Source organism: Acanthopagrus latus, chromosome 2 (assembly GCF_904848185.1).
Source record: "Acanthopagrus latus isolate v.2019 chromosome 2, fAcaLat1.1, whole genome shotgun sequence".
In the NCBI taxonomy this organism is placed as follows: Eukaryota; Metazoa; Chordata; class Actinopteri; order Spariformes; family Sparidae; genus Acanthopagrus; species Acanthopagrus latus.
Window position 1 is genome coordinate 8,773,286 of NC_051040.1, and position 25,955 is coordinate 8,799,240.

At 40.5% G+C, this 25,955-nt stretch overlaps 1 protein-coding gene and 1 long non-coding RNA gene across 3 annotated transcripts; one reads left to right on the forward strand and one right to left on the reverse strand.

Annotated features, from left to right (window-relative positions):
* Positions 1–1,081: 1,081 nt before the first annotated feature.
* Positions 1,082–19,394, reverse strand: hnf1ba (HNF1 homeobox Ba). 2 transcript variants are annotated; one of them, XM_037081646.1, is made up of 10 exons: positions 18,197–19,394; positions 15,996–16,195; positions 15,493–15,676; positions 15,181–15,401; positions 9,277–9,431; positions 7,961–8,087; positions 7,679–7,861; positions 7,246–7,364; positions 6,801–6,845; positions 1,082–3,583 (listed from the first exon to the last, which is right to left on the reverse strand). In XM_037081646.1, the coding sequence occupies exons 1-10, from the start codon at positions 18,577–18,579 to the stop codon at positions 3,563–3,565; spliced, it is 1,638 nt and encodes a 545-aa protein (XP_036937541.1). In that variant the 5' UTR covers positions 18,580–19,394; the 3' UTR covers positions 1,082–3,562. The 2 variants fall into 2 exon arrangements, with proteins under 2 accessions (XP_036937541.1, XP_036937534.1); XM_037081639.1 differs by having other exon boundaries at positions 15,493–15,754; positions 18,197–19,391.
* LOC119009916 lies at positions 3,579–6,390 on the forward strand. The gene is made up of 2 exons (XR_005071849.1): positions 3,579–4,939; positions 6,193–6,390. It is a non-coding gene; the product is annotated as an uncharacterized LOC119009916 (long non-coding RNA).
* Positions 19,395–25,955: the final 6,561 nt, after the last annotated feature.

The following is a 25,955-nucleotide window of genomic DNA, read 5'->3' on the forward strand; positions in this document are numbered from 1 at the left end:
ATACTTCCCTCAGGAGTTGGTAGAGACCAAAAGCCAGCGTCATCCATCAGGAGGCCAGAAACGTGACTCCAAATAAATCATATGATATGATAATGTTGCTCCATAACATACATGAAAATGAGCTAATGTTTTGAGAAAAAGTTCAACTTTAAGGTGAACTATGTAGTTTTGGTGAAGAAATTTTAATTGGAAGAGAAAAATCCTCATTGAATCATTTTCTTTATGTCTAAACAAACTAAATAAACAAACTCTCATGAATGAATAAACAAACTGACCTTTGAGGACAACGCAGTCTCATACTGTTTAACTTTGTTTACATTTGGCGGACCCTGCCACCTTTCTAGCTTCAAACTGTGTTCTGGGGAGCTTATTTTCCTCTGAGAACATCTACTCAAAAAATGAGTTCTTATTATTACCTCATTAATATTATAAATATAAAGATTCTGAGTTTCAGTTTCTTCTCGAAAACTACATAGTGCACCTTTAAATGTTGATAATCTGTCAGTGTTTTTCTGAATTTCTGAAGAGGTCTGAGGCAACATAACAGTTAAACATATTGTTACTTTTATTTTTGAGATATTAAAGCCTTTTTTATGCAATACCCTCTTTGGATGCCTCAGACTTGTGTGAGCATGGTTATATGTGCTTCTTAATATAAATATGACCTTTGTCTCGACCCAATGAAGCCGTGCAACTGTATTTTTTTACAGCGGGCTGTATGTCAGGACCAGATAAAGGCTGGGATGAATGACGCTATCATGCCATGTTGGGTTCATTGAACTTGTTGCTTCGAATACAGAGTTGCACTTTAGATCTATGAACTTCAAAGAGGCTGTTCGCTTATCACCCAGCAGCACCACAACATCTTTGTCCAGGCTGTAAACAGGGCAAACACTCTCTGCTGCTGATTCTTCTTCCTTTTCTATCTATCTATCTATCTATCTATCTATCTATCTATCTATCTATCTATCTATCTATCTATCTATCTATCTATCTATCTATCTATCTATCTATCTATCTATCTATCTATCTATCTATCTATCTATCTATCTATCATGCAAGAAATAACCAAAGCCACGTATTCATTTTGGAAAAAAAACTTTTACTTGAAATATCAATATTTTCTCAGAAAGTATAAATAATGATTTATGATTGATTTCAATTTTATACAAAAATAATACATTAGGAGGAAAAAAAAATCATGTCCTGTCACACAAGTATGAGTGCCCTCTGATCAGATGGCAGTAGACGTGCCGATAACAGTCACAAACCAACCAAACATAATAATAACAATGTAATGACCTAATATTGAACAGGAGACTGGATCTGTCACACTTACAACAGGTTTGATGGTCAAAATGGCCTTTTGGGTAGTGACAGTGAAAGGAAAACGCCACCTAAACTGCGACTTTGTGTTCAGACAGATGTCAGTGAAAAAACGCATTTGGATATAAATTCACACAGATGTTGGAGCTTATTGCAGTTTGTGAAACCCGGTTAAAGAAATGTACAGAAACAAGGTGTAAAAAGGGAGAAAAGATTGTGGGGAGTTCAGTCAGAGGCTGAGCTGAACACAAATAGGCTTTAAGCTGTCGGGGTGAATAATCCGTCTCAGTTTCACCAGAATAATATACTGGCACTGTACGTGTCTGCAAACCAAAGATACATTACATTTGTACATTTCATGTATCATATAGAGATTTCTGCATGTTCAGATTAAGTGTGGATTAGCTGACTTCTATGTCATGAGGAGGAGGGGATAGTGATGACATGGTAGCTTGCCAAGTTTCAGTATTCGTAATGAAATCAATGGCTATTGTTAATGATACTTTGGAAAAATGTCTTCAAAAATCAAATATTTCAAAGGAGATGTTAGAACAACTTGCAGCTGGGAAAAAAAAGGTATTTTTGACAAGACGTCTGGTTAATTTGCAGCAAAAAAAACTGGTATCTTTAATGAGTTTGGTGCTACAAAAACATGATCTTTTCTAACACTGACCAAATGGTTTTTGTGCCTTAATAACAATATTATAATAATAATAATGATATAATTTCATCATATCCTTGGTTTGCAAAATAGCACATTGCCGACACTTATCCCAGTGATTCAGTTGAATATACAGAAATGGTCGACTTTGTGTAATGACATGAACGTTGACAGCTCGCTTCCTTTTCTCTCTGAACACACTTCTGTAGTGCTCACGAGCAGCTGCTCCTCTCCCCTACATTTCTCAGTCCGTGTGGATTCCTGTCTGATTAGAGCAGCTGCTGTCACAACATCGTCCTCTTTCATGTCTCTCCTCTTCACTGAATACCAGACTAATATGGCTGTTTTGTTTCTGAATACTTGTCAATATTTTCATTCTTTCTGCCTCAGCGGGGGGTCCTGTGCCTTGATTTATGACGAGGAGTTATTGACAATATTTATCCTGTTTTAGTATCTCCTCACTTTGGAGCAGGAAGTCAGAGAGAGGGAGAGAGGGAGGCAGGGAGGAGGAGGGTGAGTCCCATTCCTGAAATTCACCTGAAACCTGTGTGCAAACAACATGGAGGGGAAGGGCCACGTTTAAAGAGTGTGAGTCAGTTCCCCCTAAGGCAGACGTGGTTTACAGATACTGCAGGCTATCGTAGTCGTACCTACACTCCACTCTCTTCATCTTTGGCATGTTGGTCACACACGGCTACTTTCTTGCCATGTCACGGGCGGCTCCACTGTACAATAATTGTAGGTGACTTCACTGATAGTGCATAATTCATCCCCAGTCTCAAGTGTGTGGAGTTCTGTGCTGAATCCAGTTATACAAAGCACTGCATACACCTATAGACGCATTGCATAGTCCTTTTTCAAGATTGTCAAAGTCTTTTCAATCACAGTATACACATTGAACAACTCGACATGATGAATCCCCCGAGCATTCATCGCCTGCACTTGTGCTAGTACAGTAAACTGAGTGTGAGAGAATAATATGGAAGACTCCTTTAAAGCCCAGTAAGAAGATCAATAACAGGTTATTGTGATTGTCACACAGTTCTGCTCACGCGCTCACGTCATCCAGGAACTTCTCGTGAGTTTTTTTTTTTTTTTCCAGCCTTCACAGAGGCTGATTAGTGTCTCTGTCGTGTCCGTGTGTCTTCATATTTCCACCTTTAATCACAGTGTAATATAAGTTGCCTTCATTCAGGTCCGTACCACACACAGCTTCTGAGCATTTTTCTGGTGCTTTGTGTTTTTTTTTGTTCCTTTAAAAAAAAAAGGAGGCATTAAAAAAAAAAAAAAAAAACTGAATACTGTTTTCACAGATTGTGTTAAAATCATCCTTGTTGATCATTTTGTGTGCGACCGAGGGGAATCCAGTCTCTTCCCTCCGCTGTCCCCGTTCTTCTCATCATTCACCGCCTGGCCCCGCCGTCGTCACTCCTCTCGTTTTTTTTTTTTTTTGTTGACTGACTCATCATCCAGCCGCGCCGTTGCCGGTTATTAAGAGTTGTCATGGTTATCGCGCCGAGAGGGTGGAAAAATGTGCTCCGGTTGCCGGGCACCGAGGAAGTCAGGTGGACGCTCTCACCAGGCCTGAAGAGGACACTGAAAGGAGGAGGAGGAGAGGGAGAGACATGTCAGATAAAGCAGGTCTGTGTTACATAAAACAATAAATACAATCTGTCCAGCAGCACAGGTACATACAGTATTATATCATCATCAACAAGAACTAAGCACATGGAGTCAGAACAGTTTTGTGGTACTTGTCTATTTTTATGCTACTTTATAGTCCATTACATCAACAGCTGTAGCTGTGATCACAGAATAAGGCTGTAAATTCAAAACATACTATAGTTTATACAATATCGTTATCAGTTAAATTGTTCATGTAGAACCACCTCTAACTACAACCTTAAAATTTCACTAACATGTTAATCAGTATAGACGTTGTGTTAAAATATTACTTTGGTAAAAGTGAAAATCACACACATGTAAAGTACTTTAGTAGAAGTTTTAAAGTTTCTGATATTGAATGGAGAAAACTATCAAAAGTACAAGAAAATATGTGTATGTTTATATTGATACAAACCCCTTATATACAAGGGGTTGATCTTATAATCAACATTTTTCTGATGATGATAAATTAAATCAATTCAAAAATGTCCTACTTCAGCTCTAATTAAGCAATTGTCAAAGAAACGAGTAACTACACCTTTTAAATCAATGAAATGGAGTAAAAAGTACGATATTTTCCTCCAAAATGCAGTGGAGTAGAAGTAGAAAATAGAGGAAAATGTAAGTATGTAAGTACAAATACCTCAAAATAGTCCTAAATAACCGTAGCACACTATATGTACATTCTATCACTTTGTATATACAGTATAATCTGCATCATTACCACGGCTACAAAGTACACGTATCTGTACTTTTTTTGACTTTCACTGTTTCATACTACTTGATTACAGTTGTCTGACAGCTAGAGTAATTCGTTACTTGTTACAGATTAAGAATAAATGTATTAAGCATATTTAGCTCCACTTCAACCTTATATTATCACCCAATGTACATTTACTTCCTTATATTTATATAATTTTACTCTATAATGTTATGATTGCAGGGCTTGCTCTTGTAAAGGAGTATTCTTGCTACTTTTAATTAAATAAGTAAATATTTCAAATACTTCTTTCAGCACCAGTAAATACATCACTCCTGCACCTTCATGTGCCACACCTGACCAAATACATTCCTCATCCCTCTTCTCCTGACGCTGAGAAGCCTTGTTTCTATTGAAATGCCTTTTTTTTTTTGGGATTGTTTGTGGAATTTATTTATTTTTTTCTCCAGGGGTGGAGGCAGGCAGTCGACCCTGACGTGACCCTGCGGCCAGCAAACAGCCTCACCTGATAAAGCTGACCCGCAGCTAAGACTGTGGAGTCATTAGACGGCGGGCTCTTAGCAGAGGTGAGTTCTAAACAGACTCAGGTATAATGGAGGGTTCACGGTAAACAATGAGTGTTATAAAGCCCGAGCATGTTAGTCATGAGAAGAAGTCTGCCCCGTCCAAATAAAAGTCCTGATAAGAAAATACCTGGGAGAGCCTGCGGGCTAATTGCTCTCTAAATAAACTGGTTTGTGAAATGCCACAAAGGTGAAAGGTAACAATCAGGACATTTACTCAAGTACTGTATTTAAAAACAGTACTGAGGTACTTGTGCTTTACTTGAGAATTTCAATGTTAAGCCGCTTCATACTTTGCATAAATATAGATAAATATAAATGAAACAATTTATCGACCAAGAAGAAAACTGTAGTTTAATTGGTAGACTGTAAATTTTTGTTGACATTACTTTTTAGAAAAGTCAGGAAAACTGACTTTTTTTCCCCTCAAAATTACCATGTAAAAAGAGAATTTTAAGGTAATCATCCTCCCCTTTGTCACATTTTAAAGTGTATTCAAAAAACTAAATATCTTATATTTCAGTGTAATATGTTGGTGAGAGATTTAATTTACTGAGAAAATAAAAACTGTAGATTTTATTGAGTACAAAAATAATGGCTGTTTGCAACTGTGCAATACACTATTCAAACTTAAACCACTGGACCCGACATTGTGGGCTTTTGTATACTTACAAAAAGTTTAGTTGGAGCTTCTTGTCACAATAATTTTCATTATTTTAAACTTGCTTAATTCATAGTTCATGAACTAAACCATTCCATCTGTATAATACAGTTTTCTTACAGTGATTTGGAGCGGTACACTGGTGTTTTGTTTTTTTTAAACATTTTTGGCTTTTGGATCCTTACAAAAAGTCTTGTCATATCAATATTTAGATTTATTTTAGTTATGTTTTATTATTTTAATCCTGCTTGGTTTACAATGAAGCCACTCCTTCTGCAGTCAGTCTACAACAGTATTTAAATGAAAATTAAGAGGAGCTAATTGGTGAAATGCAATATCGTCTAAATTCATCTAAGTGATTTTAATTTACAAAATAGCTTTTTTGAGCCGATCCGAGGTGTTATGGGTCAAATGGATCAGATTTAGAAATTTAGAGAGTGTTTTTTTCCACCAATGGATGCAGCTTTTATCACAGCACACTCCTGTTTTGTTTTGGGTTTTTTTGCAAATGTGTATCACTAAACATTTGATTGTCTTTTGGCTTAGTTGCACTTATTTCTAGGCATCACAGAGATTTGCCTTCCTTCCTCCACAGAAAATACACTGCCGCGCTCTGACCTATCATCCCATCAACCCATCAGTCTGTCAGTAGCAGCGCGGCGGTACGAGCGCTCTTCCTCAGCGTGGGAAATTGAGCGTGTGAAAGCACCGTGGACGACATTTCAGGCTAGAGCGATCACCGAGAGCAGGGAGAAGTAGGAAAGAGGAAGAGGTGTAATTAACCAAAAAAAAACCTCCACCACCGCCAACCCCCCACCCAGCTCTTCTCATCTCCAGCCCCACTGTAGCATGGAGGAAAGTGGAAGAAGACGAGGGATGAGGACTTTGATTAAGAGCGAGGCTCATTGCCTGATCGCAGAGGAAAACTCTCAGCAGGGAGAGGAAAGTGAAAGGAGGCAGCGTTAATCAAGAGGCGTTCAGGTTGAGGGAACAGGTGATTGATTAGGAGGAAATAGGAATCCTGAGGAGTATACTATCCATATATCTGCCCTGCCTGTTAGTTTGGAGCTGTATGAAAGCATCTGAACAACAGCAGCAGCCCCAAACAAAAGTACAAAATAACTTGGTTGATTTGACTTGTGTGCGATTCTGTTGATTCTACTCATTTAAAGTGCGTGACTGAACTGATAAAAATGTATTTACCCAGGAGAGACCCCCGAGTTGCACCATCTTGTTTACAGGAGCGTCCTAATGTGACAGGAATCAAAGGAGTCAACACACAATCACAACACACACACACACACAAACACACACAAACACACACACACACTTTTCCCAGTAGTTCCTGCTGTTAGTTTGCGCTTCGTTTGAGTGGTGAAGGGTGATTTTTTCAATGTATCAATGGGTGACGGGTGAGCTGATCAAAGTGTGTGAGTACTTTTCGAGAGTGATTTGATGACAAGACAACACTTTCTGTTGCAAAATAATAAAATTACCGCAACAATATGTTAAAGTTACTGATGATTCTCATGCAAATACCCCGACAATGTTTCAATCTAAAAACTCAACAGACAGACGGAGGTGAGAACATGCAGCTACAACTGTGGCTCCTCTGGGATGTGATATATTTTGAGGGGTAAAGACTCACCGTCTTGCTCGAGGACATGGAGCTGAGGGTGCTGAGGCTGTTGGCGTCCGTGACCACCATGGCCGAGGGGAAGCGTGACGGGTGGGAGTATTGCGGGGGCTCTTGCTTGTGAGGATACACTGTGAAGGAAACATCAGAGAGATAATTAAACTACAATACTTAAATCTTCTCCCATATTGTAGAAAGTGGGATTACCATGTCACTTTGTTTATTCTATAGCGGATCTCATTTAAGTTAATTCACTTTTATGTTTTACTTTTCATATCCTACCATGTAAAATCTGACACCTACTTTAAAAAATACGATAAACCAATTACCTTGTGAAGTAAACTAATAACTTTAAGTTGTTAAAACTTCTAAGCTGGTACAACTTCAATGTAATCGTCTGCTTTACTTAATTCTGAGGTATAGATAGACGTATAGAGTTACTGACTGTGCGAGTGTGTGACGGTAGCCATGAACGGCTGCTGGCTCATGTGGCTGGGGGACTGCTGCATCAGGCTCTGCTGGTGGGGGCTGTGGAGCTGCTGGGAGAACTGGACTGGCTGCAGCGCGGCGAGGCTGCCCGCCACACTATTGATCACTGGCACCGTCTGAGACTGCGATGTGTTTAAACCTGTCAAGAGACACAAACCAAAATGTCAGTCAAAACATGTCGCGACAAAATAAATAAATAATTATTATTGTGTTGTGAAGGGACGGATGCAGGACTTACTCTGTGCGATGGCCATGACTCCTGATAGAGGCATGATGAGGTTCTGTGTCTGCTGGTGGCTGTGATGGGAGCTGTGGATGTTGGTCAACGTGCTGACTGGAGGAAGTCCTCCACCTGATCCTGAAATCTGGAGGACGAAAACAAACGGGAATAAATAATGTTTTATTGCTTTAATATTCATTATAATAGACTACAACACAGGTCAAGCATCTGCTGTGCACATCCATATAAATGTATTTTTCAAAGTGAAACAGATGTTGGCTGCTAAACAAACAACAGACATAAATGTTGACTTAGTTCAGATTCTTTTGTATGACACCACACTTGTGTAACTCCACTTGTACACGGCACACAAGCAAATAGTGATAAGAAAGGAGAGCCGGAGGGAAAAAAGTCATACTGAAAATGTCAGAATAGAGAGCTGTGTGTGAGTTTGGGCAGCGCATTGACAGAATTTGCATATAAGTTTATAAAATGCTTTAAAAAAATTACTGTAAAAAAAAACAACTTCCACACATGTACAGTACTGAGCTCTGGATCCTCCCACACGGAGGGGCTACATCGATTTGACTACTGCCAGCTGTCCACAGAGGACAGACACACATCTGCAGATAAGAAACTGTCAGCTCTGACCCACTGCACACCACACTGCCCGCCCTCCCCTGTGGTCGTTTCCCATAATGCTGTTCCAAAAGGCAGAAGTGTTTTGATCTGACAGGGAAGTTTGTGAACAGTTTTGAATATTTCAGTTGCAGGACTTCATATTTCACCCTGAACGAGATACTGTACACGCTTTAAATGGCTGAATTTTGGCAAATATTCTGACAGTAAATCACACATCATGTATCAAAAGTATTGTTAGCTGGAAGGCTTTGGGTCTGTGCGCTGTTTTCCTTGTCACTGATCAAATATTGGACGAGGGCAGAAGGGAGAAACTCTGAAGTAGACTAAAAGAAAAAAACATTGGGTATGATCGAATGTTGGCGTCATTTCTCTGGCAGAACAAGCAGCGCTCCACCTGCGTCTCCTCTCTGCGAGGCATTTAATCAATACGAACAGAATGTTTCTTTGTCAGGTTTATTGGCTGAGCAATGGACATGCCTGGCGCACTCTGGTGAAGGCTGCGTGCTGGGCCAGCCATGGCCTGCCACCCCGGCTCCACCTTCCAAACACAGCAGCACAATGCGCTATTTGTTGGCTCTCGCTAGCGGGTCCATGGGACGGGAGGTTCAGGAACCTGCTTTGTACGTTCATGCTAAACGCTGGCTGGGTCTTATCTAATCTGAGGCCATGAGGGCCCAGGTGTGTTCACTCACCATCTTGGCGTCAGGTGACAGCAGGCTGTGGCTGTGGTCCAATCCTCCCGGAGACACCTGCTGGAGCACCGACTGGCTGGACGGCATGGCGTTGCTACTGTGGTGACTGATGGTCGTGGAGGAGGAGACCTCGCCGGGGCCTTGGCTGTAACGCACTGACAGAGAAAAACACACGGACAGTTAGATTCATTCACGTTGGCTCACAGCTGCTGCGTCCTGTAACTATAACAGTTATATAGGGCAGAGAGATAGTGGCGCGGGGCCTCAGTCTGAGCTGCAACAACCAGGCTCACCTGCTCTTTGACTCAGACAGCAGAGGACAGAGCAAACAAACACACTGAGCCGTCCGATGCTGCTATCTGCGTAGCTCAGCCAAGGCCACGAGCTGTGTACACGCACCCATTACAGCAAAACTCCCATCAGACTCTCTGATCAGCACACAAATGCTTCTGACGATGTCCGCAATTACGTCAGTGTGAAGCTTCATACTGATGGTTGACAATTAGGTACTGAAGTAATATCAAGCAGTAGTATGAAGTAGAAGTACTCTGTATTACATCATAAAATATTACACAATTTAATGATACTGATAAATTAAAGTGTCAGGATATTTTACTGTTTAAGTTGGTTGAGGTTGAACTGGTTTTAACATTTTTGCATAAAAAGGTCACAAGAGAAAGTTCTGCTATATAAATCTTTCTATTCTTTTACGTTTTAAGGCAAGATATTTGGTAATTGTGCTTCTTTCAACCCAAATAAAACCATATAAGAAGTGCATTTTGGAAGGCTATCTTGTGTGTTTTGATGTTTTCTGAAAAACTATTAAAATCTTAAGCTGTGTGGAGTAAAAAGTTCAACATCTCCCTCTGACATGTAGTGGAAAGTGGCAGAAAAACAGAAAATGCAAGTGCGTAGATATTCAGAGCTGCACTGAAGATGACATTCGTCTTTTAGTACCATCCCTTAATCCCGTGTCTAGACTTCTCTCATCAGAGGCCCAGAGGAATGCTTCACCCCGCCACAACCGACAATCAAATGCATGTTTGCCGATTCAGCCCCCCCCCCGATACCAACAGAGTCAACATTACACAATTACAAACAATGTCAAACACATTCTTATCCTGTGGTCTCAGAGAGCAGCCCTCCCTCAGTGACAGTGTAGAGACAGACTCTGTTTGCACTCAGATCTCACATCTTCCCCGAGCCCTCCGTCCCTGACCCGGGTGTGTCGGGACTGAACGCCCCGCCGAAGTCGGCCAGCCAGACATGACAGGAAGCATTGATATACAGCCATTTTGAGATAAAAAGAGGGAGAGGCGCTGACACTAAATGTGACCAATGAGGGGGGACATTGATTTCTTGTCACTGCTGGAAACTGGACCAGGGTTTGTTTGCAGATCTGAAAGTTTGCTTCAAGTGTCAAGGAAACAAATTGGCATCAGTATCCCTGTATCATCTAGATATAACATGTCTGGTAGGCTGTTTCCAGTCTTTATGATGAGCTAACGTCTGCTAGCTATAGCTCACCGGGTATTTAGAGCAAATGTTTCTATTCTGAGAAACATGCTTCTTCACTTTATTACTGGTTAATTAATGAGCCTTAGAGGTGCTGGTGGATATTCAATTTGGACGTCGCTAGGCTAGCTGCATCCAATCTTAATGTTAAGCTAACGTCTGTTGGCTTACGTTAATAGCGTCTTATCTGAAGCAGTACTTAGAAATATGCTTATTCACTTTCTTCCAAAGAGTTGAGATAGAAATACAACAGATTATTTGTTGAGCTTTAAAGGTGCTGGTGGATATTTTTCTAAATTTGACAGAGACAGCTGTTTCCCCCCCTGCTTCAAGTCTTTATGCTAGGCTAAGCTATCCATCTTCACACTCCAGCTTCATATTTAACTTACATAATGGTGTCAGTCTTCTAACCTTACTATTAACAAGAAAGCAAACCAGCGTATTTGCCATAATGTTGAACTATTACTTCAGCTACAAGAACATTAAACCCAGATGCCGCTACGTCTGAAGCACAGCCACAGGGCCGTATTTCAGCCTCTCAAGTGCCTGTCCTCCATTTTGTTTAGCCCACAGACTTCATATTGTCTCCCGCAACATAGTCGCAACCCCACAACACTGCACCATGCCTTGTAAACACTGCCGCAGAACAATAAAGCAGTCCATTGGACTCATGACCCCCATTGCCACACAATAGAAGAGGACTCATAAAAAGGCAGTTATCTCGGAGCTGGGCGACCTCTTAAAGTGTCTCAGGGAGAAAAGGATGCTATTCAGGCCAGTTTTGTTTCTTTGGGCTCGGTAATAATTTTAACTGCAGGGAGCCTCGGGGTAAATAAGTAAGACTTCAAGCGACTCTGGGTCTTACAGAGCTATAGAGGGAAGATCAGATTTTCTTGAGACGCATCAAGATTATGTTAAAACGCTCCCATCTGCGCTCTGGCATGTTGGGAAAATCCATGAAACACTGAGGAGTCCTCTTCAAGAGCTGGGGGAGGGCGAGAACTTCAGAAGGGGAGTGGTAGCAAGGATCTTCAGCAGGTTTAAAAGGCTCCAGCTCCCTGTGTGACCCATGTAAAATCAAAGCCGGCCTCCCCAACCCCAGGCAGCGCTCATTGTCGTGGCGCTGCATATGACAGACCTCCTGGGTCTCTGCAGGACGTATCCATGGTCTCTTCTTTGTGGCTCTCGAGGAGACACAGAGCGGTGGAAAGTGCAGAGCTCGGCCAATCCTCTCTGTGTGGGTGTGTGACTCCTGTTGCATGCTAGCCTGAGGTGGCAACGGAGAATCCCCCCTACTACTGTATCTGATCTGGAACTCCTGAGTCTGCTAGATTTGTGACGTGCAGAACGATGCAGCTCAGCTTACACAGCAATGAGTCAATTTTATGGTGAATTCAGCTGCAAAATCACCGAAGAGGAAGAAATATTTTCAATGTTTACTTGAATAAGAGCACAAATAAATAGTTATGCATTAAGTATCAGCAAAATGTACCTATGGGACCAAAATCAAAAATACTTGTCATACAAAACTTGTAATGGAAGTATTATATGTCAAGTTGTTGATCGTTTAAACTACTTCACATACATTGAGTTAGTTTAGTGCAGCTGTTCCCAACCTAAAGGTCAATCCCCTCCAAGGGTCACAAGATAAATCTAAAGTTCTGTTTGGGTTACATACAATTTTGTAATCTGTGACTTTATCTTTGTCAGGCTCTCATAGTTTTTCTTCTTTTTTTTTTTTAAATGTATGGAAGCATTTGAGAAGCTTTAAGAGTAAACATCTCTTCATTAGGATGCTGGGAGGACGATGGCACTTGGTGGCACCATGTTTTTATGCCATTATTGCATAATCTAATAAATGTTGTCGACATACACCATATTTATTTAACTAACTTGTTAGTGCAGATCAATGTTTCAGAGTAAAATGCCATCAATGAGATGGATTACTTCAGCTCAGTAAACGTTATTAGTGGATGAACAGTGGGTAAATATTGCATGTGAAAACACAGGTGTGTGCCTGCTAACACACTCTGTAATCTCCCTGGGATCAGTTTCATTTCAGAAAGTAATAAAAACGTTCACCGCCAAAACGGCACGTCACACTGCTCGACTGTCTATCCAGTTGTGACCAACTGGCCAACGAACTGTAACAAAATCAATAGAAACTTCCAAAGTAAGAGGAGATTCTTTGATCTGACCCAGCAGTGACCTCCCTCATATGACTAAAGGTGTGGCGACGCTTTAAGGAGAGGGGGGGTGACTTGCTTTCTCTATAGGCGATGAAGGGGTCATCAGTCCTGTCTGGCCAGAAAAGAGCCAATACCCCGGTGGACAGCTCCTGCTGCTCCGAGTCTGCACCCAGCCTCAGCAACTATACCACTGCCCATAAAGGTGATGGGGGAGGCTTTAAAACCAGTCCTCCTCTGGGCCCAGCAGAGATAAATGAACCTAGGTTACAGTCACTGCAGTCTTCTAATACACCACAGACAATGGGACCTCCTGCTGAGGGAGAGTATAGAGAGGAGAAGTCAGAGGAGCCCCTTATCAAAGGCCTGGGAGATGTAGTAGCAAAGGATTTTAATTGTCCATTAAGCATGCATAATACAGGCCGTGCCCTAGCAACGCAATGAGATGACCTGCTGGTATTATTGTCAGGCCAGGGGCCGACACTGAAAAACAGCTGATGCTGTCGGCAGGATGCCAGCAGGACACCTTGTAAGCAGCCAGCTGAGGGTTTTTTTTAGGCGAACTCTTCCGCCAAGCACCGACCCTTCCCTTCTGCAGCCTTATCGCTGACCCCTCTGCCTCTGCAACCTGAGGTCAGTGCCTGGTCAGGTGTTCTGGGCGACAACAACACACACACAAAAAAAGACCTCAAGCAAACAGACAATCCACAAGTAGGACCAGTTTATCCAAAGGTAAAAGAGCAAGCCAAGGCAAACAGTTTGTTTTCCCTTCAAAGCTCGCCTCGTGTTCGAACACGAGAGGACAACAATGGGCTCTGAGTGAGTCTCTCAAATCACAGTTTTATGGTGGGTGAGTGATGGCGCGGAGGATAATGCTCCACGAGGCCTATCAGCTTTGTTTTTATGTCGTACACACCAGGTAGACTCGGTCAATACTAATTAGTCCAAACGCAAACATCAGGTCAGGGTAAAATGGTCGGGGCAACGGCGCGCGGCATTTCCTTGTTTTGGCAACTGCCTGAGCGGAGTCATTAGCAACCTGCATGGGAGGAGGAAATGTGGAATTGACGGCGTTATGGCGAGGTGATCTGGATGCGTCTGTCCCCCCCACCCTGACCCTGGCCTGACCCGGGCCCTGTCACAGGATCGCTGCCCTTTGTGTCGTGCTTCTCCATGCTGACTTTGGAGTGGAGATTGCAGGTACAATGTGGATTGTTCTCAGTGTGTTTTCAAAGATCAGAATAACAATGGCATTTGCTCAGCTCACTCACTCACGCTCATTGATCACTTGTCCCCTCTCTCTCTCTCTGCCTCTCTTGATCACATCAGCTGTGCCTCTGACCATCTCTGACAGCAGTTTCACACCCAAGAAAACTAAATCATGTACCTTTTTTTTTGCAGGATTGAGCATAGATAGTTGGAGTTATAAGCGATGAATATACACACAACATTTAAAGGGTGCTGCACATGTTGCATAAAGCTTTTTGTGGCTCCAGGGGGAATTTGAGTCAGCATTGCTTGATGGAATGTAACTAAGTACATTTACTTCAGGATGGCCATTTGACACTGACACTGACACTCCATATCGTACTTTAACTCCACTAAATTCATTTAATAACTTAGCAAATAGATAATTGGTACTTTGCATATTGCAGGCTGCTTTATCATTTAATTGTTTTATATTTTAACTGCAATTGCATTAAAAGAAAAAAATGCTTTCAGATAATCAGATAATTCTGAATACTGGATCTGATAATTGTCCAGGTGGATAATCGGTTGACCCATAACAAGTATAAAATGCAAATACGTCATTCTTCTTTTTCTTTTCATAATGAATTTACATTTAATACCAGATTTGTTATGCTTTTTTTGGCTACTTTTTAAGGACACGAGTCGAGGACTAAAAGTTTGAAAATGAAAGAAAATCAGGGGGTTGTGGAGCTTTGTAGGCTGCTACTCATCTCCCCTTCAGATTAGTAGCTAAAGGCTACATTAGCTTCTTTTTCTATAACATTCAGGAAACTGTGATCAAACTTCCTGTAGTCGAGTTGCATTGTGGGTAATGTAGGTGCCAGGTTTTTACAATGAAGAAGAGTGTGAGGGATAAAAAAGAAGCTATCTGTGGTTCAGTTTTGAGACTTTTGAGTGAAGTGCTGCACTGCAATAATGACACGTAGTAAAGAAACATCACTTGGCGTCTTACTTGGAGGCGACGCGCTGGTCTGATGATGTGGCGAGCTGTGAGACAGCAGAGGGTTGATGCTGTGGGGCTGTGAAGTGATGGCGTCCATGGCCAGCTTCTGCCTGAAAGCTTCCTCTTTGCGCCGGTTGGCGAACCAGTTGTAGACTCGCACTTCGGTGACCAGATTAGAGCCGAGGCCTTGAGCTTTGGAGGGGGAGACGCCTCTCTGGAGACACTCAGCTCTGCAGGGGGGGAAACAGATGCACAAGGTGAAAAACTAGCTTGGATACTGTTTGGGTGACACTTTTCCAGGAAGGCGTCACGTTTTTCTACCTGTTGCACTCCTCTACTAAAGTTTCCCGCTCCTCCTTGCTGGGGTTCTTCTGCCGTTCGTAGGCCTGATACAGGATTTGCTGGGACGCGGGCCCCCACTTGAAACGGTTGCGTCTCATTTTCTTGCTGGAGGGTTCGCTGCCCACCTCGTCACCAGGCTGACCCTGACCGGACGGGTTGAACTCTGGGAAAAAAAACACCGGATCCTGATTGCCTTTGTCTGTCATATTGCTGCCAGAACCGTGAGCTGCCTGGTTGAACTCTGAAAAAAAAAGAAGAGGTACATTCAATAAAACGGGGGGGGGGGGGGGTTTCTATCAGTAGATAATTATTATTATATATATTATTATATTATATTAATTATCCTGACAACTTCAGTGTGATCCAGAGGCCTAACTCTACAGGTGTCCAATCCAACCTGATGTCCCTGCAGGTCTGAAACCCAAATAAAAAGCACCGTGCTGCTGCCAGCCAAGCTGTGAGAAACTCAAATATTAACTTACGTCGGAGAATTTCCCGCTGTTTCCTGACGTACCAGGTGTAGAGGGCCGCTCGCTTCTGTGTTTTCATGGGCGTGCCTTTGTTGAGGTGCTGGGAGAGGTGAGACTGGTTGAGCCCTGTGATGTCCACCACCTCCCGTTGGGGGATGTTGTGCTGCTGCATGTAACCTTTGATCATGCGGGCAGCACGCCATGGGTCCTCGCTGGGTTCAGATAAAACACAGGAGCAGAGAACGCACTCGTTTCAACACTGAGCCACATTCAGCTTTCAGAGGGAAGTAATAAAGAACAAAACAACATTTCACCACTTCAGATTTTATGGCTGAAAGTTTTTTTTTGTCTGTGTGTGTCGTGGTTTTGAATTTAAGAGCATAAGTGCTTCGTGTACATGAGATTTTAGATTTCAGTAGTTTTGTTGATAGATAAACTTTATTTTAACCTGAGAATATGAAGGTATTCTGCTCAGACACACATGAACTTGCTCCTTTAACTTCACAGCTCTGAGGCCTCAAGTTTAAAGGGACTGTAGCGATAATAAGTCCCCCTGACAGACTTCCCGTTTATCACCGCTGCCCGTTCAATAAGGCTGTAAATATTTTCAAAGGTTAGTTCATGTGGATCCAGGCAGGTTGAGAAACTTGGACTTAGTATTTGTCACTTTAGCACAGGGATTTCAGCCGGGAAACAAAATAGGTATTTAGAATAGAATAGGTTTTTGTGAATGTAAAACAACCACGATTAAAAACAAAAATCTAAATTTAAAGGACGAAAACACTTCTGGCAACAACGTTTCTGCTAATCCTAAAGTAAAAAGATATTTGTGAGATTTTTTTGTGGAAAAGTTTACATAAAATATAATGTAAATTAAAAGTCACATAAATAATCTTTAGTTTTCTTAAAGGTTTAACTTGTTTGAAATAAAACAAAGTGATAATTAATTGATAATTAGAGGATCGTTTCAGTTCAAGCTGATTTTAAAAATAGCTACAGATTTAAAAATCACAAAAAAAAGGAAAATACATTAAGTTGCATTTAATTGAACTTTGATTGTATTTTGTATTAAAATCGCTCCTACATGTAAAATCATCCCGTCATTACTCACAACACCAACGATTATTATTATTATTATTATTATTATTATTATTATTATTATTATTATTATTATTCCTGCCTCAGCACAAACATATTGAAAACATTAATAAAACACAATCGGATGTGGAAACGAGGCCTTACCCTCGGATGGGAGATTAGCAGGTCCAGACACGCAGACATCAGTAATTATAGCAAATCTACACACGTCTGTTTGTTTTGGAGAATGTGGAGGCCTGCATCTAAGTCTGCGGGATAAGTGGGAGATGTTAGTTTATAACTTTTGACAATGAATAACCAGATCTCCATTCACTCTAATCACACGCCACTGTGTATCTTTCAGTTGATGATTTATAGAATAAAATTAATAATAACTTAACCGCACGTGGGTTCGTTTTGATATTTCTTCCGGTCCTTGTTGGAGCCTCAAATATTAGTTTTACAGGGAATCAAGTGGCTGAAGAGGAGATGATTAGAAATAAAATTAAAAAAAAAAGAGAGAGATTAGATTACAGGTTTGATGATGGGTTCACTGACACGTAAAGAAAAATGAGGAAAAGATGATTTAATAGTTTAATTGAATCAAGACGTAGATAATAAAATGAGGATTATTATTATTATAATTAGTATTTTGTGTAATTATTAAAACACGCTATTATAAGTGTCAAACGTGTTGATAATATTTACTCTTTTTAAATCCTAAATTGTGATTGGTGCCGCTTCACTTTCCCCTCCTGAGTTTTATCGTCGGGAGGTGGAGTATAGTTAATAATAAATAGATCTAAAGGTTCAGCTGATATTTTTTCCAAAGGTAAAGAAATAATAATCTTTCTGGATAATTAGTAACCAGAATGTGAGAGCCGAGTCCGTGGCGGGTTATTTTAAAACTGTAAACACAGACAGGAAAGAGCTTTAAGAATGAAATAAAAAGGTGTTTTGCTGTTTTCTTTTTTCTTTTTTCTTTTTTTTTTTTTTAATTCACGGCTGATTTTTTTTGTTTAACTGTGAGCGCACAAACTTTTTGTTTCACTTTGTCCTCGACAGTTTTACCTCGTGTTATTTTATGTATTTTTTTAATTTTTTTTTAATTTAAAAACTTTGTTGTAAAGACTCACGCCAACATGCGCTCCACCTCCGCGCGTTGCTCGGCGGCCTCCTCCGTGTTCAGCGACTGGAGCTCCTTCAGGATCGGCGGCGTGTCGTAGTCGTCCCCGTCCTCGGAGCCCTCGTCGCCGGACAGCTTGCCCTTGCTGTGGCCGTTGGTGAGCGTGTGGAAGACGGGCTTGGAGTCGACGTCCGCCGCGCTCATCTTGCCGCTCTGAGGCGCGGCGGCGGGCGACATGGGCAGGCTCTCCAGTTTTACTCCAAAGCCCGGCGGGCTGGGGTCCATGTCGTCCAGGGCCTGGATCAGCACGTCTCGGGTGACTCCTGAGTCCAGCAGGGCGCTGAGGAGCTCCTGCTGCAGGGATGTCAGCTTGGAAACCATTTTAGAGAACATTAAAAAAACACAACATAGGCCTGCTGGGGTTGCGCGCTGCAAGCAAAGAAAGAGGGAATGATAGAGAGGATGATAATAAAAAAAAAATAATAATAAAGTCAGAATAAAGTCCCTCTCTTCCTCTCTTAGTCCAGTTGTGCGCGGCTGCTGACACCTGCTCCGAGAGGCTGCTTCACTTCCCTGTCGGAGGGGAGGATGGAGCTACTTTGCCATGATGCTTGGAGAGAGCAGGGGGATATAAAACATGATAATGAGTGGGCCGGCTGATGGGAGCCTTATGTAAATCCACAGAATAAGGCCCCGCTCTGCGCCGAGGTGGACATGTGTTTACACTGCTGCACTGCTGCTTTTATTGGCTCCCCTTATCAGCAAAACTTTCATGGACTCTGGACTCTGTTGTATATGCCATAAAGACTTTTAAGAAAAAGGCGAGCTGCGCATATTCACATCGCTGGACGCGCTGCTGGGGCTTTTGTTTTTTTATTGTGGTTTTATTATGAGGCGTTTGAGTGTAGAAGTAGTTCAGAGAGATTTTTAAAAAAAAAAAAAATCATTTCTCTTCTATTTCTTCTACATCTACGTGTTTAAATGCTCTCATTATGACTTAATGGGATTATCGTGGAGGTGTTAACGAGGTGTGCCCATCAATTCAGACGCTTGGAGCCTTTTAATGAAGCCAGATAATCTCATTAGATCTCACATGACCATGTTTATGTTTATGTTGTTGTATTTTCGTGTAAATAAAGAATAACCTATATTTAGTTATTTCAAATATAGTAGCCTCTGTACCTTGGGACAAAATTCCTCAGTTAAATTGCCCCAATTGTCTCTTATCTGGTGCACAAACACACCACACAATATAAACTATTCTGGTCCCTTAAATTACTAAATGAAACCCCTCAGTTTTATCTGACTTTGGCAAATTTAGAAAAAAAAAAAAACTCATAAACCTTCAATTGAGTCGAGAAGGTAAATAAACTCTTAATCATTGATGTGAATGAGGTTATCTGTTCACCCTGTTTACCTGCAGAAATAATCTGTAAATAAAACTGTAGTAAAGTTTGATTTAGCTGTTTATTCTCATTGTAACACCTCTGGGACAAAGAAGGAGAAATAAAGTCTTTGAAACAGGTGCAAACTCATTTAGACTTGATTTTGTAAACTTTATCTAACATTTTAGCATTAAATCAGGCATTAGGCCGCATGTAGTTTAATAAAGTTTGTAATTAAAATAGGAGCATTTAGCGGAAATAAAGCAGCAGACATAAACCCCTAAACGTGGATTTACCTAATTTCACTGTTGATGATTATCCTCAACCTCAAAGATTAAATACTGCTCGATTTTCTTGAGGTGAGCAGGAATGTTCTTGATTAATTATTAATATAATAATTTTCAGGTTTAAATGACTGTTCTACAGTTCCTTTGAGATCAGGTCAGGGGAAAATGTGGTGTTCAGGGACACATGGAGATTTAACACACTGGAAGAAAGAAAACTCAGTAAAATATAGATTAAATATATAAATAAAAACAAAGTCACTGTGGTTGGATATTGTTCAGTATTGCTGTGGAGATTGGTGTGCTTCTGATTTAGGTCAGTGTGTGTTTGTGCTAGAAGTGACACAAATTAAATAAACAACATTAAATGACTTTAAATGAAGAACTAGTCACAGCTTCTTTTCTGTATACAACTCTGAAGCCTCTGAAGGAAACACAGTTCAAACACCTTCCAGACTGAGTTTCTTTCACTTCACTCTCTGTTACATGTCTGCATGACATTAAAAATGACACTTAGCGCTGAAAATGATACTTTAACAACACAAAAATATCTTTATGACCTTTTTTCTGATCAACTGTAACTAATAATGTCAGTTGCAACAATAAATACAGAAATACACATTTAAAGCAAACAAATTCAACAGTAGAGTACAAATCAACTTTCTGAGGGCTTTACAATCAGTTTTATATGTATCTTTTTAATGCTTGTATGATGTAAGACTATCACATATTCTATTAATATAATAGAAATTATGAATATCCTCTGATTGTAACAGCTGCTGGAGCCTGAAAACTGACCCAGGACCAGGAGTTAAAATCATCTTGACCTCCCGTATAGCCGGTTAACTTTAGCAGTGATGGAATGTAACTAAGTACATTTACTCAAGTACTGTAACTAAGAAGAAATTAGAGGTACTTAACTTGAGTATTTTGTCTTTATACTTTATACTCCACTACAAATCTGATTATTTTGAATATACATCTCTCTGATAAACTGAAGGTTGAAGTGCCCCTTTATGTGCTGGCAAAATTAAATCACACTTTTTTAAACTAAATAAACTATTTTAAGTGGGTTATTATTTGACGAGCTGTGAATGAGAATTAGAAATGTATATTTCTTGCAGAATATGACGTAAAGCTGTAGATAAAACTTGCCAACAGTATATAGATGAGTGAAAATGGGCTCGACCTTAAACATCATACAACAAGCAGCATTAATACAGTAATGTTAATCCAAAAACATCAGATATGATAGTAAAGCACTTTCTGCATATAATGAGGCCTTTTATTGTTGATATTCTGAATAAAAATAGCTGATAATAGTTCTTTTTCTTTCTTTTTTTTTTTAACATAAATTTCAGGACGAAGATATGAATACATCCATCAGTAACTTTGTCTCTCAAAGGACACCTTTAAAAAAAAAAAAAAAAAAAGGACCACATTTGTTTATCAAGTCCTCATCTCTCAGTGGAGATCCACCACCGCTTCATTGTAAACAGAAGCAGCGTGACCACACAGGAGCCACTGAACTCCTCTGTGAATATGTATGATGGTTTACAACAACATACTTAGCCAATTATTGGTTAGACGTGTAATCTTTCAGTGTAGTATCAATGTGGTTGATCATTAGTAATACGCAGGATTGCCCTAAACCTATTATTACCAGAGCCAATATGATGCAGGGAGACTTTTCATCAACACATTGTGCAGAAAGTGATTAAAACGGATGATCCTTGTGTCACTTTTATACCAAATTTAAAAACTAGAACACAACAGGAAGTCCGTGAAAATTCAACAAGGTCATTAACAATCCTCTGCTGAGCCCCGGAGACACATTAAAGTCTCTGAAGGAATGTTAATGATTTTATTATAAGCGTGTCTTAGTGAAGAAACTTTTTGTTCTATCCGGACACAAAAATCCAGAGAGGTGTTTCTTGCTTCTGCTTCGAGTGTCTTCACACAGATTACACGGCACTCTTATCTGCAGCTACTGTTGTATAAAGTTTCCCTGATGGACACCTCAGCTGCCCTTCGCTCCGCTGTGTAAAGTGCCAGCCGCTGTGTTATGTGGGTAAAGTTAATAACCCTGTGGAAACAGATAAATTACAGTCTGTCTGCAGCTCCGTCATCTCCGCTGACAAGTTAATGACTCCTGTGTCAGTTTTTAGGGCCTCGGAGAAACTGATTGATTTTCTTAATAACAGGATAAATGGGACGATTTGTGTTCTGACACTGGAGACTTTCACACAACTAGAGGAGAACAGACAGTTGGATAATGGTTTGAAACTGAAGATATGTTGGGTTAAAGGCAAAAAAAGAGATCTGAAATACATTTGTAGCAACATTTTTTGTAAAAAAAAAAAAAAAAAGTCATGATAATTGACAGGAGTGTTAAAAAATGACACCAATTTGCTTACATGTATTTGAAAATGTGTAAATTTAAGACCGACAGTAACCAGAACATGTTTTGTTTAAAGCCACTTCTCACCAGGTGACATATAACACACTGAAGTGCGCCTCTTGCCACCTCTGGGTGGGTGACAACACGTCTTTCTGGCACTTTCACATGTCTCCATTTAAAATCTGTCAACCATTAACGACAAATAATAACAAGCAGCAAAAATTGTTTATCCAGTAAGCAGACCATCACCACTGTTGGGAAAGCGGCCTGAGCACTGGAGCGTAGCGCTGAACACGCACTGCCCATTAGACGGTTTCACACAGGTTGAGCAACCGGGGAGGACAGGGACCAACCGGGGGCCGGGACAGTGCACCTGTTCCTGTCTATACCTGTCCACAGATCAGACTTCAGGGTATAAACACAGCTGAGGGATAAAACTGCAGATATCTATTTCTTACTGTTAACAAATCGCATGAAAAGATCAAAACCAAACTGTATGTAATTTCTTCGTCAAACAGAGCTCCACTGTTTTTAAAAATCTGTTAAAAACACATGAATGAATGAAGGTACTCTAGTTTACTCTGATTAAATCACACATACAACATCCTACTGCTGTAAAAAAAAAAAAAAAAACACAATATGTCCACAGCTGAAAATAGTCCCCAACAAATGTACTGTTTAGTCCTATTTTACAAAAGTTAGCTATAAACTACAAGTGCCCAGTTATTTAACTAAATTATTTACAGGTTTTTTTATATGAAAATCTAAATGTGTAACTCAGAGCCGGTGTGCTTGGGGCTGAGTGTAACAGACAGAATGGGGAGGTCAGAAAGTGTTGTGAGATGGACAAACACAAGAATACTTAGTTTTCATTTTGACATTTATGATATTTATTGTGTTTATATCCTGTGATTTCTGATGTTGCACCAAACAACTCAATTTCCATTGTATGTTGCACTCACGATGGCAATAAACGTATTCTGAATACTTCAGTCTGTCCATATAATTAGCTGATCAGAAATCTTAAGAAAGTAGAAAAACGCTGACTCAATATGCATGTTTCTTTATAATTTTATGAAGCTGGGATGCTTAGGTTTCTTTTTCGCCCACCTTGCAGAAGGCCTCAGGGCTGAAACATCATGAAAGCAAAAAGAAATGCACACATGGAGCCAGAGTGTGAGCCTTCTAGTGATCAGCATCTCATTACAGCCTTTGGTTTGCATTATCTTTCTGAGTAAGAAAAACATATAACACGCCAGCATGATCCTGTGACAGCACGTGCTGAGGATCTGACCCATGTGTAAGTCTAAGGGTCCCAATGTTGAGAGATGTCTTTACGTACAAAAAACATATACATGCGATTTAAACTGTCCACGTAAACAAAACACCCACTAGAGGGCGCCACTCAGTCAAATCGTTCTCACACTGACCTCCACTTTTCGTTCGCTACTGTGCAGTTTCCTCTCAGCTGTCAGATGTTTAAAACTTCTCGCCAACTCACGTAACCTCTCCTCAAAAACTCTCACCTTGTTTTAACATGCGTCCTCTTGTCCTGTCATGTGTGTCATGAACGATTGGCTACACTGCTACATCGCCCCCGTACGACTACAGAAGTCAGCGCTCTGTATCTGTATTTGTATCTAAACTTGAGCATAAATGAGCCTGAAAGGTCCAATTTGTAAGAAGTCCCGACACGTCAAATACTGACGCTTCTGGTTCCCCAACTCACCAAACACCAACACATCAGGACTGAAGACGGCCCATCATACAATCCCAATGCCTCAGTATTTGATGACTTGGGAATGAGACTCAAAAATCTACTTCTCTTAAAAGTAGGACCTTCAACAAGACAGAAAAGGAAGAAAAAAAAGCATTTCTGCTTCACAACAGCTGTGTTGAGCTCTTCTAGGTTTGCATTCAGTCAAAACTATTGACTTAAGGTTTGGAAAGCAGAATATATTTGATCTGAGTCACCGCTAAAAACTGGAGAATCTGGAAGAGGGAACTTAAATTGAAAAAAAATGTGAACTAATTCTGGGTTCATGTGTTAATTTTTGGTATTTTTTAAGTTACAGTATTTAACCTAAACTTCTGTCTTTCATTAGAACACCCTGTGTACTCAAAGTTTGTATTTTTTCATACTGCAATCATTTGGACTTTCCATTTGATTAACGCAATACAAGTCATATTTGGTACAACTGACAAAATTGAGAGTGAAGGTTTCCTGAACTTATATCACACCTGTTTAAGGTTACACCTGCTACAACAAACTGAATTAGCATGCATGATTTTCCTTATTTCCCTGGTGTACACCTGATCTCTGTGTCATTTTCACACTTTCAAATGAAGCTCCAGTGACACGCTGTGAGCCCTCGTGTTGTCTCAAGGTGTGCTTGGCTGCTCTCCGCGTCTTCACTCACCTCTGCTGACCTCTGGCTTGTCACCCCACAGGCCGGAACATTTGGAAAGTGACTGAAATAAAGAAGGGCAAGGGCCACGTGGTGTGTGCGTGCACTTCAGGAACCTGCGGCCATGTACCGTTCCACAGACTGAGCTGGACCTTACCCTCAACCTGAACCCTCCAACCGCTCTCCTCCTCCTCAGAGACTGCGGACGACTGCTTGCTGTCAAATCTCCATGTTATCTGTCTGCATGAAAAGGCAGACATATATATATATTTTTTTTAATTTTAGTGTTATTCACAGTTTTAAAGTTTTGATTTTAAGAAATGGTTTCACATTTGGGCAAATATACTCATTTGCCTTCTTGTCAAGTGTTAGATGATTGATAACAGTCTCATGTCTGTACAGTAAATATGAAGCTTCAGCCAGCAGCCGGTTAGCTTAGCTTAAACATTGAAAACAACTAGCCTGCCTCAGTCAAAAGTAACCAAAAACTGGTAACCAGCACCTGTAAAGCACCCTAATTATCACATTGTAGCCTGGTTATTTAATCAGTATGAAACAAAGTGTTAAAATGACATGTGTACAGCAGTTTTCTTGACTGGGTGCATTAGGCTAGCTAGCAGTAGCAGTATACTCATTCTTATGTTACTGCTACTGCTACCGCTGGTCAGCGGCCCTCAAACCAGCTATTTATTCTGCTGAAAACATGAAGAAATGAACTCTTCTGGAGCTGACGTTGTAATAACATTTTCCAGAAAACACTAAAACAAATACTTTAGCTAACTGCTGGTTAGAGGGCTTAAATGCTTGAAATAAATTCAAGCTAGCAAATTCGCCAATATCTTTTGTGTTGTGCTTGAAACTTTACAAAAAGAACATACATGACAATTGAAAACAATATTTATCAACAGCAAACATATCAAAGTATTAGCATGTAGTAGCCTAGCCTAAGGTCAACCTACCATGGGGACAGGATGCAGTTTGGGGTCCATCACTCAAGTGTGAAGGGGCTCAGCAGAGGGCGCTGTTACACAAACCAGAGCAGCAACGGTGAGAAAACAGTGTTAGCTTGTGGGAAATAACTAATTTGATTTAAGAGAAACAGCCAATCTTCTCGCTCATGATCTCATCTGCTTACGTGGGTCTAAGTCATATTATGGGGACCAGTATTAAATTGAGACAGTTTAATAATAAAAACAATTATTATTTTTATTATTATTATTATTATCATAATATGTTAAATTTGTAGTAGTACAGGTTCTGTTGCCTATAGACGGAGCCAGGCTAGCTGTTG

Excerpts from the sequence above, each read along its gene's own strand:
- hnf1ba (XM_037081639.1), bottom strand. The coding sequence starts at position 18,579 with ATGTTCTCTAAAATGGTTTCCAAGCTGACATCCCTGCAGCAGGAGCTC. Across the intron at positions 7,862-7,960 it reads AGTCATGGCCATCGCACAGA|GTTTAAACACATCGCAGTCT; the intron begins GTAAGTCCTGCA and ends GTCTCTTGACAG. Across the intron at positions 3,584-6,800 it reads AACTCGGGGGTCTCTCCTGG|TGTCCTCTTCAGGCCTGGTG; the intron begins GTAAATACATTT and ends TCCTCCTTTCAG.